Genomic DNA, 19403 nt, shown 5'->3' on the forward strand with positions numbered 1-19403 from the left:
TATGATATTCTCTGCCACAGGGGTCTCCCTTCAGTCTCGTATGTAGCAATAAGCTTTAGCAAAATAAAACAAAAACGTATCGGACCCAACTCCGCGGGGTGGCGGGTGGGTTTCGTGAGGACTACATCCTGCTGTCCTGGGATAACACCTATTACAAGGTAAGCAATTTTGCTTTATCCCAGGACAAGCAGGATGCTAGTCCTCACATATGGGTAATTAGCAAGCTAGAGGCTGAGTCATTTTGTAGTGAAGCAACACTGAAGTATTGTTGGTGAAAATGAGGCAGCCGAAGATCACAGCAGGTTGGATGTAGAAGGAGTTGGGATTAAACTGGAAACAAGTTCTTTAAGACAGATTGTCCGTAGGCTAAATCTTGTCGTCCTTCTTTGTCCAAACAGTAATGAGCTGCAAAGGTGTGAAGAGAACTCCATGTTGCTGCTTTACATATTTCAAGAATTGGCACTGACCGATAGTGTGCTACTGAGGTTGACATTGCTCTTACTGAATGCGCCTTTACTCGCCCTTGGAGAGAAAGGCCTGCTTTTTCATAGCAAAACTGTATGCAATCTGCTAGCCAGTTGGACAGAGTATGTTTACCCACTGCTTTACCTGGTTTGTTTGATTCAAAAGAAACAAAAAGAGTTGAGTGGATTTCCTGTGGACTGCAGTGCGGTCTAAGTAATATGCTAGCGCACGCTTACAGTCCAAGGTATGTAAGGCCCATTCTCCTTGGTGAGAATGAGGCCTTGGAAAGAATGTGGGTAAAACTATAGATTGGTTCAAGTGGAATTCCGTTAACTACCTTGGGGAGGAATTTTGGATATGTACGGAGAACCACTCTGTCATGTAGGAATTTTGTATAGGGTGAGTACGTGACAAGTGCTTGTAACTCACTAACCCTTCTAACTGATGTAATGGCTATAAGGAAGATAGTCTTCCATGTGAGAAATTTTGGATCACAGGAACTCATCGGTTCAAAAGGAGAACGCATGAGTCTTGTTAAGACCAGATTCAGGTCCCCATTCTGTGACTGGTGGCCGAATTGGTGGTTTAAGGTGAGTTAAATCTCTCATAAACCTACTAACAAGAGGTTGTATGGATATTGGTGCATCTCCCATCTTGTTATGGTAAGCTGAGATTGCACTTAGGTGCACTCTGACAGGTGAAGTCTGGAGACCAGAGTCTGAAAGATGGCATAAATAGTCCAGCAGAGAAGTTGTGGAACAGGAGAAAGGGTCAATGCTCCTTTGCATGCACCACAAAGTAAACCTTTTCCATTTCGAAGAATAATTCTTTCGTGTTGAAGGTTTAGGTGAAGCTATAAGCACTTGAGAGACATTGGTTGAAAGATTGAGTGGTTGTAAAATCAAGCTTTCAACATCCATGCTGTCAGGGATAGGGATTGAAGGTTGGGATGGCGCAACCGACCCTGGATCCTGAGTTATGAGAGTAGGAGCTACACCCAGGCGAATTGGTTCTCTGATCGAGAGGTCTCAAAGTATGGGAAACCATACTTGTCGAGGCCAATACGGTGCTATGAGTATCATGGACTCCTTGTCCTGTTGTAGCTTCACTAGAGTTTTGGTTATGAGCGGTATTGGAGGATACGCATATAGAAGGCCTGAGTTCCAAGGGCGAGCAAAGGCGACCTTGGCTGGCTGGTGTTTGTCTGTGCAGAGCGCAGAACTTGTCCACTTTGTGATTCAGAAGTGATGCAAAGAGATCTATTGTTGGTTGCCCCCAACGTTGAAATATCCTGGTTGCTACTAAGAGATCCAGGGACCACTCGTGTGGTTGGAACTGATGACTGAGGTGATCTGCAACTACGTTGTGGATGCCCGCTAGATAAGTGGCTCGGAGAAACATGGAATGTGTCAGGGCCCAGTCCCAAATCTGTGCGGCTTCTTGACAAAGGAGATATGAGCCCGTACCTCCCTGTTTGTTCAGGTACCACATGGCTACTGTGTTGTCCGTTTGAATCAAAACAGTCTTGTGTGAAAGGCAGTCTGTGAACGCATGCAGCGCATAACGTATAGCTCAAAGTTCCAGGAAATTGATTTGATATGTCACTTCAAGTTTTGTCCAAGTACCTTGGGTCTGGAGATTGTCTATGTGAGCTCCCCAGCCCAAGGTGGACGCATCTGTAGTTAAAGTTATCTGTGGGACTGGTTGTTGGAAGGGTAGCCCTTGAGCAAGTTGTCCTTGTTCGCCCACCATAGTAGAGATAAACGTAGCTGTTGGGTTACTTGAATTGGAGAGAATAGTGGTTGAATGGCTTGGATCCATTGTGACTTTAAAGTCCATTGGGTTATTCTCATGATTAGTCTTGCCATAGGAGTGACGAACTGTGGAAGCCATGTGGCCCAGTAAAGTTAGAAACTGATGAGCTGCTGTACCACACTATATTGATATTAGTTACTTTTGAAGTTATATATTGTAATTATTGTAAATATTTTTATATACAGGTCAATATTGTATATATTGACCTGTATAAACAGATTGTCCTGTATATACAATTTTCCTGCCCTTGTTTTCTAGCGTTTCCTTTAAACAACTAAACTTAATCCTTCTCTTCCTGCTAAACCCCTTCCCTCTGATATCCCCTCAATAACTCTGTACCCAGTTAATCTGTATTTCGAAAATATTGTATCGAGTTATCCCATATTAAGCCTCTTGCTATAGTTTTTTGTTCTCTGTAAAGGCTATGCCTGTCGTTACGGCGACACTGTTTTTGTTCTATGTAAACTGATACGATGTGCAAACGGATGTCGGTATATAAAAATGCCAAAATAAATAAATAAATACATTAAGTATAGCGAGTTTGCCAATAGGGACAGTGTGTCTGCCCGATCCTCAGGTAGAAAAGCTTTTGAAAGTATGGTGTTCAATTCTGCTCCTATGAACTGAAGCAGGTGAGACGGAGTTAGATGGGACTTTTGATAATTGATGAGAAAGCCCATGGAGTGAAGTAGAGCAATTGTTTGACTGAGAGAAGCCAGAGCTCCTTGTTGAGATTGACTTCTGATGAGCCAGTCGTCTAGATAAGGGAAGACATGGACACTTTCTTTGTGTAAATGTGCTGCTATTACTGCCAGGCATTTTGTGAATACTCTGGGAGCTGAGGCAAGTCCGAATGGTAGTACTCTGTACTGGAAGTGCTGATGACCCACCAGGAAACGCAGATACTTGTGATGAGGAGGGAAGATTGGAATGTGAGCGTAAGCGTCTTGTAGATCCAGAGAACAAAGCCAATCTCCTGTTTGAAGAAGTGGAAGCATGGTGCCTAGAGAAACCATCCTGAACTTTTCCTTTTTCAGAAATTTGTTGAGATTTCTGAGGTCTAGGATGGGACATAGGCCTCCGGTTTTCTTTGGAATGAGGAAATAACGGGAGTAGGTACAGAGAAGGGCTACAAAAATGATAAGGGGAATGGAACAGCTCCCCTATGAGGAAAGACTAAAGAGGTTAGGACTTTTCAGCTTGGAGAAGAGACGACTGAGGGGGGATATGATAGAGGTGTTTAAAATCATGAGAGGTCTAGAATGGGTAGATGTGAATCGGTTATTTACTCTTTCGGATAGTAGAAAGACTAGGGGGCACTCCATGAAGTTAGCATGGGGCACATTTAAAACTAATCGGAGAAAGTTCTTTTTTACTCAACGCACAATTAAACTCTGGAATTTGTTGCCAGAGGATGTGGTTAGTGCAGTTAGTATAGCTGTGTTTAAAAAAGGATTGGATAAGTTCTTGGAGGAGAAGTCCATTACCTGCTATTAAGTTCACTTAGAGAATAGCCACTGCCATTAGCAATGGTAATATGGAATAGACTTAGTTTTTTGGTACTTGCCAGGTTCTTGTGGCCTGGATTGGCCACTGTTGGAAGCAGGATGCTGGGCTTGATGGACCCTTGGTCTGACCCAGTATGGCATTTTCTTATGTTCTTATGAGTAGAATCCTCTGCCCTGCTGAGTCCGGGGCACCGCCTCTACGGCTCTGGCTCTCAGAAGGGTGGATAATTCTGCTTGTAGATGAATTATGTGATTTTCGCTTAGTGGAAGAGGTTTTGGAGGAGAATCTCTTGGAATTGAGACAAAATTGAGTTAAGAAAATGCCATACTGGGTCAGACCAAGGTTCCATCAAGCCCAGCATCCTGCTTCCAACAGTGGCCAACAGTTGGTAACCTCGAGATATTATTGAGAGCACCCATTTGTCTGTTGTTATCTGTACCCAATGGTTGTAAAAGGAGAAAACTCAGCCTCCTACTGGTAGATCCGGTTGTGGAGATGGCTTTGGTCTCTGGTGATGGCCTCAAAAGCCTGCAGCCGGTCCCGTCTGCGGTGGAGGTTAAGGCCTAGCAGCACTAGGTTGTCTGGGCTGAGATCTTTGCTGCGAACGAGAAGATCTGCCCCTTGATGTTGGAGGGTAATAACGCCTCTGCCTGTAGAAAAGCCTTCGAGATTCCTTCCTTGGAGGACGGCGAGATGATGATGCAGCAGAATCTTGCGGAACTGACGACAGTTGGCGCAAGGTTTCTGTATGTTCTTTCAACTGGGCCACAGCATCCTGCACCTTTGAGCCAAAGAGGTTGTCCCCTACGCATGGCAAATCAACCAGTTTTTCCTGGACCTCAGGCCTGAGGTCCGAGGCCTTCAACCATGCCCAGCGACATGCACTTATTCCTGAGGCCGCTACTCTGGAAGCAGTTTCAAAATTGTCGTAAGCGGCTCGGACTTTGTGCTTTCCAGCTTCAAGCCCTTTGTGTATTATGGCTTGAGCTGCTTCTTGGTACTGCTATGGTAAAGAATTTGAAAGATCTTGCATCTGTTTCCACAGATTCCTCTGGTATTGCGTCATATATAGCTGATATGACGCAATCCTTGAATTGCGCATGGCTCCCTGATAGACTTTCCTGCCCAAGGAGTCCAGGAATCTGTGATCCTTCCCAGGAGGAGTGGAGGAATGAGGTCTTATTCTTTTAGACTTCTTTTGTGCAGACTCAACAACAACTGATTGATGTGGCAGTTGTGATTTTTGGTATCCAGGGACATTTTGAACTAAATAAGTGGGGTCCACTCTCTTGTTTATGGATGGTATGGAGCATGGATGCTCCCAGAGTCTGTGCTGTAATTCTAACAGTACTTCATGGACAGGGATGACCAAGACTTCTTTTGGAGTGTCCACGAACTGTAGGGACTTCCAACGTTTGTTGTCTTGTGTCCTCTTCTGATACCAAAGTAAATGATATGGTGTCTACCATATCCTTAACAAAATTAGTGAAGGATAAATCTTCCGGTGGGGATTTCTTCCTTCCGGAGGAGGAGAAGGGTCAGACATAAAACTCTCAGAAGAAGTATCCATATGTCTGTCCTCCCAGGAATCGTATGGGTCTTCTCGACATGGAGAAGTGGGAGAAGACTTTGGTGGCCGAAAAAGCCCTGCAGAACCTGGCTGTGAATCATCAAGCGGTATCCGTCCGGGGACGTCGTCATGTGGTTTGGCTGGAATCGGTTTCGGTGGTAGAGCACAGACGATTGCGTCGAATCTGTTCATAAGAAGCTGAAACAATGCTAATTCTGGCTGTCCTGGGGCCCCAGGCACTGGCATCGGCGGGACTGGTTCTGGCATTGGGCCGGGCATCAGCTATGGTAGAGACATCGGCATCGACGGCAGCTTCGGTGTCGGTGCAGGCAATGGCTAAGGTATTGGTACCGGCATCGGTGCGGGCATCGACGTCGGCGAGGGCATCAATGGTTGATAGTCCTTCAATGCTTGGAGCACCGCTTGACAGATAAAATCTGTCAATTCCTCCGTGATAGCTGGTGCAGGCAGAGCAGCTACACGCGGTGGAGGTGTTGTTGGTCCTTCCACAGGGCCCTGTGGAAGTTCGATGATCAGCACATCGAGAGGAGGTGAAGGCCTAGGCGTCGAAGGCCTCGGTATTTCTTGAAGTTGAGGCCGTTTTGCAGTCGATTTTTCTGGGGAAAGAAGCGCCTCCGGGATCGATGGATGGCAGTGCCGATGCTTTGGTCGATGTTCCACCGCTGACCTCGTCGATGCCACGGATGGGGGTAGGCAATGAACGATCCCCTGAGCCTTCCGGACGATGTTTTTTTGAGGATTAAACGTTTCAAGACTCCGGCCAGAGACGATTTGAGTGGACGTCGATGGGGAAGGCAAATGTTGTAGATGGAATAAATGTTCCATCTTTTCTTGTCGGGCCTTTCGACGCTTTGCGGTCATCTCAGCGCACTTTGGACAAGATGTTACATCGTGCGTTTGACCTAAACAAAGGACACACTCAAGGTGTGGATCTGTAATGGACATAGTCCGATTACAGTTGGGACATTTTTTAAATCCCATGGCCATATTTTCCTCGACAGCCGTTGATGGAAATGAGAAGAAAAATAGTTTTACGCAAGAGAGTAAAATGAGAGAAAAAATACTCACCGGCCGGTGGTAACACTGGAGACCCCGATATGGGAGAGAAAGAATTATTTTTTAATCTGATTTTTAGTCAGACAGTATGTGAGAAAACTCACACAGGCTCCTACTCCGCGATGCCAACAGCAGCGCAGAAAAACGAAGACTGAGGGGAGACCCCTGTGGCAGAATATCATGGCATGCTGGGCATGCTCAGTGGGCTCAGAGTGCCAGTCAAAAGTTTCTAGAAACTTTGACAGAAAGTTTTCCGCAATAGGGCTCCATCAATGATGTCACCCATATGTAAGGACTAGCATCCTGCTTGTCCTAGGATAATACCTACTTCTGTAGACATTTTTTTAAAATGTAAACTAAACTTTTGTAAGTGAAAGTTTGTACTTTTCCTTTAAGTACAAGACAGATTACAAAGCAATCCCCCATACATACAACTAGTAAGCATACTTACGCTGATCAATCGTAACTGTTGCTATTTCACCTGCATGTTCCTGGCTAGCCAACACATCTGCAGAATGGAACAAAACACAGGTTCAAAATCTCCAAATCTGACCCAGTAAATAAAGATGGAACCCTAAAGCAGATGCTGGGAAGTAAAAGTTTTTACTTTCTTACACTATTAATCAAATGAGCAAGAAAAAATGAACCACCAAGTTAAATCACCATGGTTTGTAGATTCCTTGTTCTAGGCCCCCTGCATGGTCTGTCCATAGATCTCGCAAATCTTTGTCCTGCATCTGCACTTTGTTCACATGCTGCACCCAATTTATTTTTCAGCATTTCTGTCTTGCTGTGGGATCTTATTCTCAAGCACCTTCATAACGAAGCCCAGACATTTCTTCATACCATGCACCATAAACCATTTTAAATGTAATTTTAATACATAATAATATTTACATTGAACTACTTCAAAATGCAAAATGTTAACAAAGAATTCCCTGCACCAGTCTGTGTGGCTCACATTCTCGTAAAATGATTTATGTTGGGGAATTCAAGGTCAATAGGAAAAAATATAATCCATTCAACATTCTGCTCCCAGCATCACAGCACCTGAGGCAGCTTCTCATGTGATGTGCCCATCACATGAGAAGGCTTGTGGAGAGAAGCATAATAAGCAGTAAGCCACACACAACTGAGTAGAAACAGCAGAGAACTTCTCTTCTAATCTACTTACAGATGTTGGATAAGGTTTGCCAGCGCCATTCACTTGGCTCTAGTTTAAAAAAAAATAGTAGTACACAAAAAAGGGTAATAAATAATTTATATGAAAGAATAAATATTTTAAAACATATAGGATAAGATATTACACATTTAATATAAATTTTCTAGTTTGAGCATAGACATTTATGGTTTCTTGACAGATGTACGGATGATAATTTATGTAATCACCCCCGATGCAAACACTTTTGTCAAAACATGGCCATGTTGGGTATATTGGACCTATCACTGTGCTAATTTTATTGTATTTATGCTTTTATTGATATTAAATTTATAATATTTTATCTTATGTGTGTTTTAATATTTCTTTTGTATAATTATCTATATTACCCTTTTGTTGTTTGTCTACCATTCGTTTCCCATTTGTTTGTGTGGTTCACTCATCTCTTTTCTTGTTTCTTCTAGTAAAAAATAAAATAAAAAAAAAAATACAATTCTAAATTGCTCTCTCAATTAGAGTGGGATAAAATCAAAAAGCAGGAAAAATAACCTCCCTCTCTATATTAAATGTTGAACCACACTCTGATATTCTCTAGAATGCTACATAAGTCTTGTGGTTAAACTCACGTACATTTCCGGAGCAGCTCCAGGTGACTCCACAGAATCTCTCCTTGAGGGACTCTCTGGAAAAAGTCTTCTTGGTTGAAATTACAAAGATCCCGTCCTGGAATGCTAAGGGTACCAATATCTATACCTTGCATGCCGAATTCCTTCATCACCCACACTACCCAGTGAAGGACTTGATCTGTAGACCACTGGACTGGGTCTGGGACAAAGTTAGAAACCAGATGTTAGATTAAGTAAACTAACTGCTTCCTCTGCTTTTCAGCTACAAAATTTGTTTCTCATAATCTCCAGCACTAGAAATAGAAACACAATATGTTTGGTTAAATCAGATGAAATTCTTACATACTGGCAAGGCTGCCACGTCACAATTCCTGCCTAGTTGCACCAGTACAAAAGGAATAAAAATCTTAATATTGTGGCATTAATATTAATGTTCTCATGCTAGATTCTGTCACTAATATACTATTAACTCAAAATCCTGTATTTATAAAATCATGTGTGAAAAAAATCCCACTGATAGGGCCAGTGCAAGGGTATGAGATGCCATAGGCAACCATAGGCCTCTGCTAGCAGCCATTGGCTTCCTTCCATGCTCTATGCATACCAATGAGATGGGCACCCCCAGCAGCCTCAGGCCACCTCCCATGTTCTTTATCTGCTCACAGCTCTAGGCCTCCTCCTATGATTTTTCTGCCCCCCCCCCCCCCCCCACCCACTCTAGGCAGAGTGGGTGGGGTCGGGGGCAGATAACTCCAGCATCTAAGTATTGAAAATCATACATATGAAGAGACCTCACACAAAAAAAAAAAAGCATTTGTCCTGGGAGGCGCTGGATATGCAATATAAAACTCGGCCGGCTGAGTGCAGAATAAAGGGATAAACAGAAGCATTCCACTCTGGCTCCACTTGCCACCAAAATAAATCTATCTATACACACAATGAATGCGGACTGCTATTTTGTATATCAAACAGGAAACAAACTTCTAAATCTTATAACTTATGCCTGTCCTCAAATGTGTCAAGAATACAATTCTTTTTACCATAAGGTATTCCAAGGCGTTCCTGCTCCTTCCTGTACCCTTCCAGTGCAGCAGCCCATCGTGTCACTTGCTCAGAGGTTTCATCAGAGATGGTGGTTATGTGTTTTGTGCCATCCAGTGTTATCACCTGGGTTTCTTCTACAAGCTGGGCTTCAGCACCAGCATGATGAGCATCCGGGTCAATGACCACTTCAACTGTCTCTACTGGCTTTACGATCTCAAGGATGTTTAACTTTGGCTCAATCCCTGCAACATTCATGGCAAAGAATATTTTTGAATAAAAGGAAAAAAGGAAAATTGGTTCTTACTTGCTAATTTTCATTCTTGTAATACCACAGATCAGTCCAGACAAGTGGGTTTATGCTTCCCTACCAGCAGATGGAGGCAGAAAACGAAACTTTTGAGGCACTGAGTGCCACCTGCAGTCCCTTAGTACTGACCTGTACCCAAGCCAAAGATTAGTCCTTAAAACCCTATTGTAGGGAACTCGGGGTTGGATCCCCGGAACTGGAGCCTTCTTATATGTCCATAAAACAAAAGCAGTCTGACCTCAACATATGCTCAAACTGCAAAAAGTCCTTGAAAATATGGCACACCGACTATAGGAAAATTGGTTCTTACCTGTTAATTTTCATTCCTGTAGTGCCACGGAACAGTCCAGACCGTGGGTTGAGCCTCCTGCCCAGCAGATGGAGACAGACTAAAACTGAAAAGGGTATCCTGCCGCCCTTCAGTATAACCATTGTCAAAGCAGATAAGAATTTAAGATAAACTCTGAAAATGGATCAAGCAAAAAAACAGAAATAGTTCATTTCAGTTCAATATCCGATTCGTCCATAGGTCCTCCATCTCGACTCTTATTTAATGGAATTTCAATCCCTATTTCTAAATTAGCAAAAAACCTAGGTATAATTCTTAATTCAGATTTATCACTAAAGCAACACATTTCTATGGTTACAAAAACTCCTTTTTCAAACTGCAACTTCTGAAACGTCTCAGACCTTTATTATTTTTTCAGGACTTTCGGACCATTCTCCAATCCCATATTTTTTCAGGGCTTGATTATTGTAATTCTCTACATATAGAGGTCTCCCAGATAGCACTCTTCAACCACTTCAAGTCATTCAAAATGCAGCCGCACGTATTTTAACAAATTCCTCAAGAAAAAAATCACATCACCCCAGTTCTTCAATCATTACATTGGCTACCAGTTAAATACAGAATACAATTCAAAATTCTAATCATTATACATTCTCTCATTCATAATCCTAATTCTACTACTCTATGTTCTCTTCTCCGTATATATAAACCTGCTAGACATCTAAGATCAATGAATAAAAACTTGTTAGACATTCCATCTCCTCGACAGGCTCGTTTGAAAATGCTCTGTTTCTGGTGATTTCTAGTTACCGGCCCAATTCTTTGGAATAAATTACCAGACTCATTAAGATCCATATTCAATCTCAGTCAATTTAAAAAATCCTTAAAAACTTATCTATTCCAAATTGCATTCAAAATTACATCTACTAAATAACATTAATCCTATATAAATTATATTTTCAATTAACTTACACATTTACCTAAATAGCATTGAAACTATAATTATCTAAAATAACTTTAATTCTCCTACAAATTATACCCACCAATCAACTCACATATTTAACTATAAGGCACCAGATATTATAGTAATTTTTATTTTATAATTTTTTTTATTTAAATTTATTTTCTATAATATACTTTTTATAATTTTATATTTAACCTTTTATTTTATTTAACCTATTCTTTTGAAAGATTTTATGTAAACCGTTTTGATTAAGCATAGTTTGTAAAAGCGGTATACAAACATTTTTAAATAAATAAACGAGTAACCAACGAAACAATTATCAACAATGAATGGACTCTGTAAAATAGCGCTCCTGCATATCTTTGGTCATCAATTACAGAGGCTTCCGGTGTCCTGAAGAGAATGATAGAGGATATCCATTCAAAGACCTGTAGGAAAAAACTTCAAGCGGACACCAGAAAAGAAAGAAACCAGGAAGGGCGTCTGGACTGATCCGTGGTATTACAGGAACGAAAATTAACAGGTAAGAACTAATTTTCCTTTCCCTGTACGTACCCGGATCAGTCCAGACCGTGGGATGTACCAAAACTTCCCTAAACCGGGTGGGACCGAGACAGACCGGGGTGTGCACATCCAGATGGTAATGCCGAGCAAAAGTATGCAGGGATGTCCATGTAGCGGCCCTGCAGATCTCTTGCGGAGAGACAGACTGATTCTCCGCCCACGAAGTAGCCTGAGAACGCAAAGAGTGAGCCTTCAAGCCCTCAGGAACTGTCCAGCCTTGGCAAATACAAGCCGAGGCAATCACTTCCTTCAACCAGTGTGCTATAGTAGTCTTAGAAGCCTGTTTGCCCCTATTTGGACCACTCCAGAGGACAAAAAGATGATCAGAGACCCGAAACTCATTGTTGACTTGAAGATAACGGAGTAACACGCGTTTCACATCAAGCCGGCGAAGATCGCCCCCAGCGGAACCTGCGACATCCTCCGTAGAGAATGTGGGAAGTTCCACCAACTGATTAACATGGAAGGAAGAAACGACCTTCAGCAAAAAGGAAGGAACAGTCTTGAGAGAGACTCCCGAATCAGAAAAACGCAGAAAGGGCTCCAGACAGGATAGCGCTTGAATCTCCGAAACCAGACGAGCGGAACAAATAGAAACCAAGAAAACCGCCTTAAGCGTAAGATCCTTTAAGGTGGCCAGGGGAGAGCGAGAGCATCCACTCCCTCCGAACAGTGTTCCCTCCATCGGCTGAAGAACCGGTTGGCTTTGGAATTGCTCAAAGTCACCATGAGGTCTAGGTGTGGGGGACCCCACCTGCTGATGATCAATTCCATGGCCCTGTCCGAGAATTCCCACTCTCCCGGATCGAGACACTGGCGACTGAGGGAATCGGCTTGCACATTCTCCTTGCCCGCTATGTGGGAGGCCGCCAGGTAGTCCAGGTGATGCTCCGCCCAGGCAAGGAGCCGGCTGGCGTCTCCGAGTGCCCCCCCCCCGGGGGGGGGGGGGCACTCGGAGACGCCAGTCGGAGAGGACCCTCACCTCCTTGCCTCTGAGCAGGGGCAAAAACTCCTGTAAGGCCAGAACCACCGCCCGGGCTTCCAGCCAATTGATATGCCAATGGGATTGGACTGGAGACCAGTATCCCTGCGTGGTCTGAGACTGGCAGACGGCTCCCCAGCTGGAGAGACTGGCATCCGTGGTGACTATGATCCACTGTGGAGTCCGAAGAGGCATTCCCCTCAGAAGATGTGGAAGCGAAAGCCACCACTATATGTCGGCGATGATAGAGGCCGAAAGCGGAAGAACCATTTGAAACTGTTCCGACACCAGCTGCCAGCGGGATAGCAAAGCTCTCTGTAACAGTTGCATATGCACAAAAGCCCATGGGAACAGTGTAACCCTTACAAATATAAGCGGAGCAAATGATCTCCTTTAATCAACGAGGCTTTAGAGGCTTTATTCCCTTTCTTTGCTTCACCGAGCAACACCAAAAAGGTGATCTGATTGCTGAAAACTATTAGTAATCTTCAGATACCGCCACAGAATCCAAAGATGCAGCTCGCTATTCTGAGGGGTAGACTTAGACCACTCCGGAAGATCCACCGGCGGATGAACATGAAAAGACAACACCATCTTCAGTAAGAGGGGACCATTTGCAATGATACCCTGTCCTTATAGATATACAAACAAGGATCTCTGCAAGACAGCGCATGTATTTCCGAAATCCTTCTGGTCAAACATATGATCACCAGAAACACTGACTTCAAAGTCAGGTCCATCAAAGTCGCTCTTCTTAAAGGATCAAAAGAAGCACCACAGAGCCCTTGAAGAATTAAACTGAGGTTCCAATCTGGGCATAACTTCTGAACCGGAGGGCGCAAATGCTTAACCCCCTTCAAGAACTGAACCACCTCAGGATGGAAGGCCAAAAAACCTCCCCTGCAACGTGCCCCTAATGCAGGGTTGTCCAACATTCGGCCCGCCAAGCCTTTCTATCCAGCCCGCGGATTGGGTGCAAGGGAAAATTCCTTTCTATATTTAGCAGCCATTAAAGCAGCAGTTCCAAAATGGTGGGTCATGACCCCAAATGGGGTCACAGAATTCTCATTTGGGGTCGTGGCTGACTTCCGACGGGGGGGAAAAAAAAAACACCCCCTCTAATTTGAAAGGGAAAAAACCCACTTCTGGGAAAATAAGCCTGTGCATTCTGAGACACATGCTGCAACGGGGTCAGACAAACCACTCGGGCAAAATCTCGTCCTCCCATGTCCCACACTACTCCCTCACCTCCTGCCCGGTCCCGGTCCAAATGCCAGCAACGGTGATTAAAGGTTTCCTTCGCCTTCCTCTGCCGGCATCAGGCCTTTCTGCTACACTGCGTTCCGCCCCTTATTTATTTATTTAAATTTCTTATATACCGGCATTCGCGATGGGAGTCGCATCATGCCGGTTTACAGATAACAAGGTGTGACAAAAGAATAAATACTTAATAACTTAAAACATTAACATGTGATAGAAGAATAAGGTAGCAGTTACAATAAAACAGGGATAAAATGCAACTTGGAATGTAGAGAAGGCAAAAGAGAGATTAACAATGAGATAACAAAAGAATAACCAAGGTAAATAAAACCTGCCAAATTAAAAAAGAAACTTCTGATGAAAAAAGAAACCTTCTGATGAAACTTCCATCAGAAACTTTCTGATGAAAAAAGAAACCTTCTGATGAAACTTCCTGTTGTCGCGCAGACAGGATGCTATGTAGCAGAAAAAGCCCTGACACCAGCAGAGGAAGGCGAAGGAAACCTTTAATCGCCTTTGCCGCCAGCACCGATCGAACTGGGACGCAGCAGGTGGGAGGTGAGGGGCCTAGAATCAGGGATCTGAGGGTGGGGAGTATGAAGGGAGAAGACAGTGTATGTGTGAGCGAGCTGTAGATGTGCTGGTCCTGAGGGGGGGGGGGGGGGGATGTGTGGGAGAGCTGTAGATGTGCAGGACTTGAGGAGGACACACACAAGAAGCAGCAGCATAAGGTGGGGAACATATATATATATATATATATATATATCTTACTAGATAAACGAAGCTTGACGGACGTGCCGCAAATGCGCAGTAGAGACCAGCTCTACCGCGCATGTGCGGGCGAGCACGTCGGTCTGAGCCAGCGTCAGAAAGAAAAAAAATGGCGGTGTCCAGTGGCAGCAGCGGGCGGCGACGGCGGTACTGGCAGCGGGCGGTAGCGAGCGGCGTCCAGTGGCAGCAGCGGGCGGCGACGGCGGTAGCGAGCGGCGGCGGTACCGGCAGCGGGCGGTAGCGGGCGGCGGTAGCGGCCAGTAGCGAGGGAGGGACGGAGAGAGAGAGTGAGAGGGAGGGACTGAGTGGGAGGGAGGGATTGAGTGAGGGGGAGGGACTGGGACTGAGTGAGAGGGAGAGGGGGGACTGAGTGGGACTGAGGGAGAGTGAATGGGACTGAGTGAGTGAGAGGGAGGGAGGGGGGACTGAGTGAGAGGGAGTGAGTGGGACTGAGGGAGGGAGGGAGGGAGGGAGTGGGACTGAGGGAGAGGACGGAGTGAGTGGGACTGAGTGAGTGAGAGGGAGGGAGAGAGGGGGAGGGAGTGAGTGAGACTGAGTGGGAGGGAGGGACTGAGTGAGAGGAGAGGGAGGGTGGGGAGGAGTGGGTGAGGGAGGGAGGGGGTGGTGAAGAGTGAGGGGAGAGAGAATGAGGGGGAGGTGAGAGACAGAGGGATGTAGCCCGTTTTAACGGGCTTAACGGCTTGTATGTATATATATATATATCTATATATATATATATATATATATATATATATATATATAGATATAGATATAGATATATAGATATAGATATATATATAGATATATATATATATAGATATATATATAGAGAGAGAGAGAGAGAGAGAGAGAGAGAGCAGAAGCCGCTTGAGGAGGGAATCAGAAAGAAAAGATGGTGTATGATCAGGTGAACAGTGAGACAGTCAGAGAGAAACTGCTACAAAAGGGAAAGAAAGAGAAGCTGGAGGAGGGGTAGAGAGAGAAAGAGAGAGAAGCTGCCTGAGGAGAGAGACACAAACACACGCATGCAGCAGCTGCATAAGGAGGTGGACAGAAAGGGAGAGAGCAGAAACAGCTTGAGGAGGGAATCAGACGCTACATGATCAGATGAAAAGTGAGAGACAGAAAGAAACTGCTGCAAAAAGGGAGAGAAAGAAGCAGGGAGGGGGAGAGAGAAGCTGCCTGAGGAGGGAGGGAGAGGCACGCACACATACACAAGCTGCTGCATGGAGGAAGGAGAGGGAGAGAGAGAAGCTAGAGGAGGGGCAGTGAGAGCGCGAGAGAGAGAGAGAAGCTGCATAAGGAGGGGACACAGAGAAATTGCCTGAGGAGGGGGGCAGAGGGAGAGAGTTAAAGTCTATTTCGGTCCAGTCCAGCTTTTACAGACACCCGTTGTAAATATTGTCAGCAAAAATGGCAGCATCTGCGAGTGGAAGTAGGATGAGTAAAAAAAACCCGTAAAGTTGATGTCGAAAACCACATATTTAAAAGTTCATGGACGGATGACACTTTCGTGGTGGAACATGTAGGTAAAGTTTTGTGTTTGATTTGCCAAAAAACAATTGCTGTTCGAAAGGAGTATAACAAAGCGACATTACACTACAAAGCATGCAAGTAAATTTGATAGCCTCGTTGGTCGAGCCATGAACTGATCACATCAACTTGTTGAAACAAAGCATCGTCAGCCAACAGTCTTTGTTTAAAGTAGCCAATCAGAGTTCTGAAGCAGCAACAAAGGTCAGCTTTTTAACAGCAGAAACCATAGCCAAGAGAGGAAAATCGTTTGCAGATGGGAATTTGGTTAAGGAATCCTTGGAACTGTTTACAGATGTGGTTTTCCCAGATAAGAAGTCTGTGGTCAAAATGTCAGCCTTTCTCATCAGACTATTGCTAGAAGAGTTGATGACCTGGTGACAAACATTAGAGAGACTTTGATCAAGAGACTTGAAGCTTGTGAGTTTTACAGCTTAGCAGTTGATGAGAGCACAGACGTAAGTGACACAGCTCAACTGGCAATATCTGTAAGAGGAGTTACAGAAACGTTTTCCGTCGTCGAGGAACTGCTTGATATCTGTCCTATGAAGGGCACGGCAACAGGAAAGGAGATCTTTGATAAAGTCAAGCAGGGAATGGAGAAGTTCAATCTGTGTGCGAACAAGCTGATTGGCATAACAAAAGATGGAGCGCCAGCCATGGCAGGGAAGCAGAACAGATTTGCGACCTTGTTGGAGAAATCAGTTCCACAGGAAGTAGTCATACACCACTGCATCATTCACTAGGAAAACGTGTGTGGCAACAAACTGGAAATGAAGAATGTGATGGAAAACGTTGTATTGTGTCAACTCCATATGATCTAGAGTCCAACAGGATAAAGATCATACAAGAGACTAAATGCTCAGTAGAATCTATATGGGTAGAAATCCCATGTGTGTTGGGTAAGAGTATAGTGATAGGAGTATACTACCGTCCACCTGGACAAAATGGTCAGACAGATGATGAAATGCTAAGAGAAATCAGGGAAGCAAACCAATTTGGCAGTGCAATAATAATGGGAGATTTCAATTACCAACCAAGCAGAAAATATGAAGCAGAAACGTCTTGCACATCAATCAAATCACAAAATCCCAGCGTGCAAGAAACAGGTAACCAAGTCCATCAACAAGCTTATAGTCAATTTTTTATTAAGATGATGTTTTTAAACAGCAATCATTCCTGGCAACTCCATAAATCTTCAAACATGCAAGTAAACAGTCCCCCGACACGGTCCGTGTTTCGCGGTAGCTGCATCGGGAGGGACCCACGATTAATGTTATCTATGGTATAAAGAACAATAAATGATGGACCATATAGAGAGGGCTATTGAACTTATACAGGTTTTCAAAGAATAAAAACATACCTTATATATTCATCATGGAGCGCACCGGCTCGTACACTAAGTGAACAATTTAAAGAGGCAGTTTTGGCGCCAAAAGACAGAAAATACCGCGAGAGACTCGCAACTAAACTCCTCCCCCACAGAAGTGTCAACTAAACAGGAACCATTCAATGTCTTTGTTAAGACCTTTTGGATGGACAGTAGATAATTTAAAGATCCACTTTTGTTCACGTCTACCCAGGATTTCAGAATAGTCCCCTCCCCGGAACGGGGGTACCACCACCTCTAAAATTGAAAATTGTAGATCAGCAATGGTGTGATGATGTTGAACCCAATGTGTAACTAGGGGTTCGTCCATCCTGAGTAGACGGATGTTCGAACAATGTTCTATCATTCGGGTCTTAACCATCCTAGATGTCTTACCCACATACAGTAGAGGGCACGGGCATTGGATGACATAAACCACGCCCCTCGTGGTGCAATCCGACCTGTATCGGAGTTGGTGAAAAAGTCCAGTAACAGGATGAGTAAAGGAATTTGACAGGGTGGTGTGACTACATACTACAAAAAATTGAATGTCTGTCCCTGTCCAGATGAGCAGAATGTCATCAATGTACCGTAGCCAAAGGGCCACATAGGAGAACCAATCAGAGGGGTAAACCAAAGAAGTTTCATAGTCGTCCATGTAGAGACAGGCCAATGAGGGGGCCATAGTGGCCCCCATGGCTGTCCCTTTAATTTGTTGATAGTACTTATGGTCGAACATAAAGAAATTTTTGGTCAAAGCTAAAGTGGCCAATTGTAACAAAAATGAAGTAGACAGCCGCTGTGGGGCCGGTCGTTGATTCAAGATATTTTCAATTAATTGTAATGCTTCTGGCTGAGGAATGTTTGAATATAATGAGATGACATCAAGAGTTACGAAGAAGAAACCCCCCGCAGGAACAGTAGAGTTAGATAGTTTCGTGATCAAGTGTGCAGTATCTTTAACATACGACTGAATCTGGGATACAAATGCTTTAATTGTATTTTGCCTTTTTCTATTGCTAGTAAAGCTATTGCGGCTATGATCCGGAGACATTGGGAGAATCTATCCCTTTCATTGCTTTTTCAGGGACCACTGCGGTTCACATTTCGGAGAGGCAGTAATCTTCGGGACCAGTTAGTTCACGCAAATTTTAATAGACAACTGAGGGAGAGTGGCGCTGGCCAGCATGGTCCCTGTGGGCATTGTACAGTATGTAGTCACACCACCCTGTCAAATTCCTTTACTCATCCTGTTACTGGACTTTTTCACCAACTCCGATACAGGTCGGATTGCACCACGAGGGGCGTGGTTTATGTCATCCAATGCCCGTGCCCTCTACTGTATGTGGGTAAGACATCTAGGATGGTTAAGACCCGAATGATAGAACATTGTTCGAACATCCGTCTACTCAGGATGGACGAACCCCTAGTTACACATTGGGTTCAACATCATCACACCATTGCTGATCTACAATTTTCAATTTTAGAGGTGGTGGTACCCCCGTTCCGGGGAGGGGACTATTCTGAAATCCTGGGTAGACGTGAACAAAAGTGGATCTTTAAATTATCTACTGTCCATCCAAAAGGTCTTAACAAAGACATTGAATGGTTCCTGTTTAGTTGACACTTCTGTGGGGGAGGAGTTTAGTTGCGAGTCTCTCGCGGTATTTTCTGTCTTTTGGCGCCAAAACTGCCTCTTTAAATTGTTCACTTAGTGTACGAGCCGGTGCGCTCCATGATGAATATATAAGGTATGTTTTTATTCTTTGAAAACCTGTATAAGTTCAATAGCCCTCTCTATATGGTCCATCATTTATTGTTCTTTATACCATAGATAACATTAATCGTGGGTCCCTCCCGATGCAGCTACCGCGAAACACGGACCGTGTCGGGGGACTGTTTACTTGCATGTTTGAAGATTTATGGAGTTGCCAGGAATGATTGCTGTTTAAAAACATCATCTTAATAAAAAATTGACTATAAGCTTGTTGATGGACTTGGTTACCTGTTTCTTGCACGCTGGGATTTTGTGATTTGATTGATGTGCAAGACGTTTCTGCTTCATATTTTCTGCTTGGTTGGTTTGACCTGTTTTGGCA

At 44.1% G+C, this 19403-nt stretch overlaps 1 protein-coding gene across 4 annotated transcripts in view; it reads right to left on the reverse strand.

Moving 5' to 3' along the window:
• Nucleotides 1–19403, reverse strand: part of GABPA (GA binding protein transcription factor subunit alpha) — a 72699-nt gene that overhangs the window by 24195 nt on the left and 29101 nt on the right. For all 4 annotated transcript variants that reach the window (XM_029579270.1, XM_029579269.1, XM_029579268.1 and 1 more), the window contains 3 exons: nt 9262–9507; nt 8226–8420; nt 6888–6944 (listed from right to left, as the gene is read on the reverse strand). In XM_029579270.1, coding sequence (XP_029435130.1) covers nt 6888–6944; nt 8226–8420; nt 9262–9507 — 498 coding nt within the window. The remainder of the gene's footprint in view (nt 1–6887; nt 6945–8225; nt 8421–9261; nt 9508–19403) is intronic.

Source organism: Rhinatrema bivittatum, chromosome 15 (assembly GCF_901001135.1).
Source record: "Rhinatrema bivittatum chromosome 15, aRhiBiv1.1, whole genome shotgun sequence".
In the NCBI taxonomy this organism is placed as follows: domain Eukaryota; kingdom Metazoa; phylum Chordata; class Amphibia; order Gymnophiona; family Rhinatrematidae; genus Rhinatrema; species Rhinatrema bivittatum.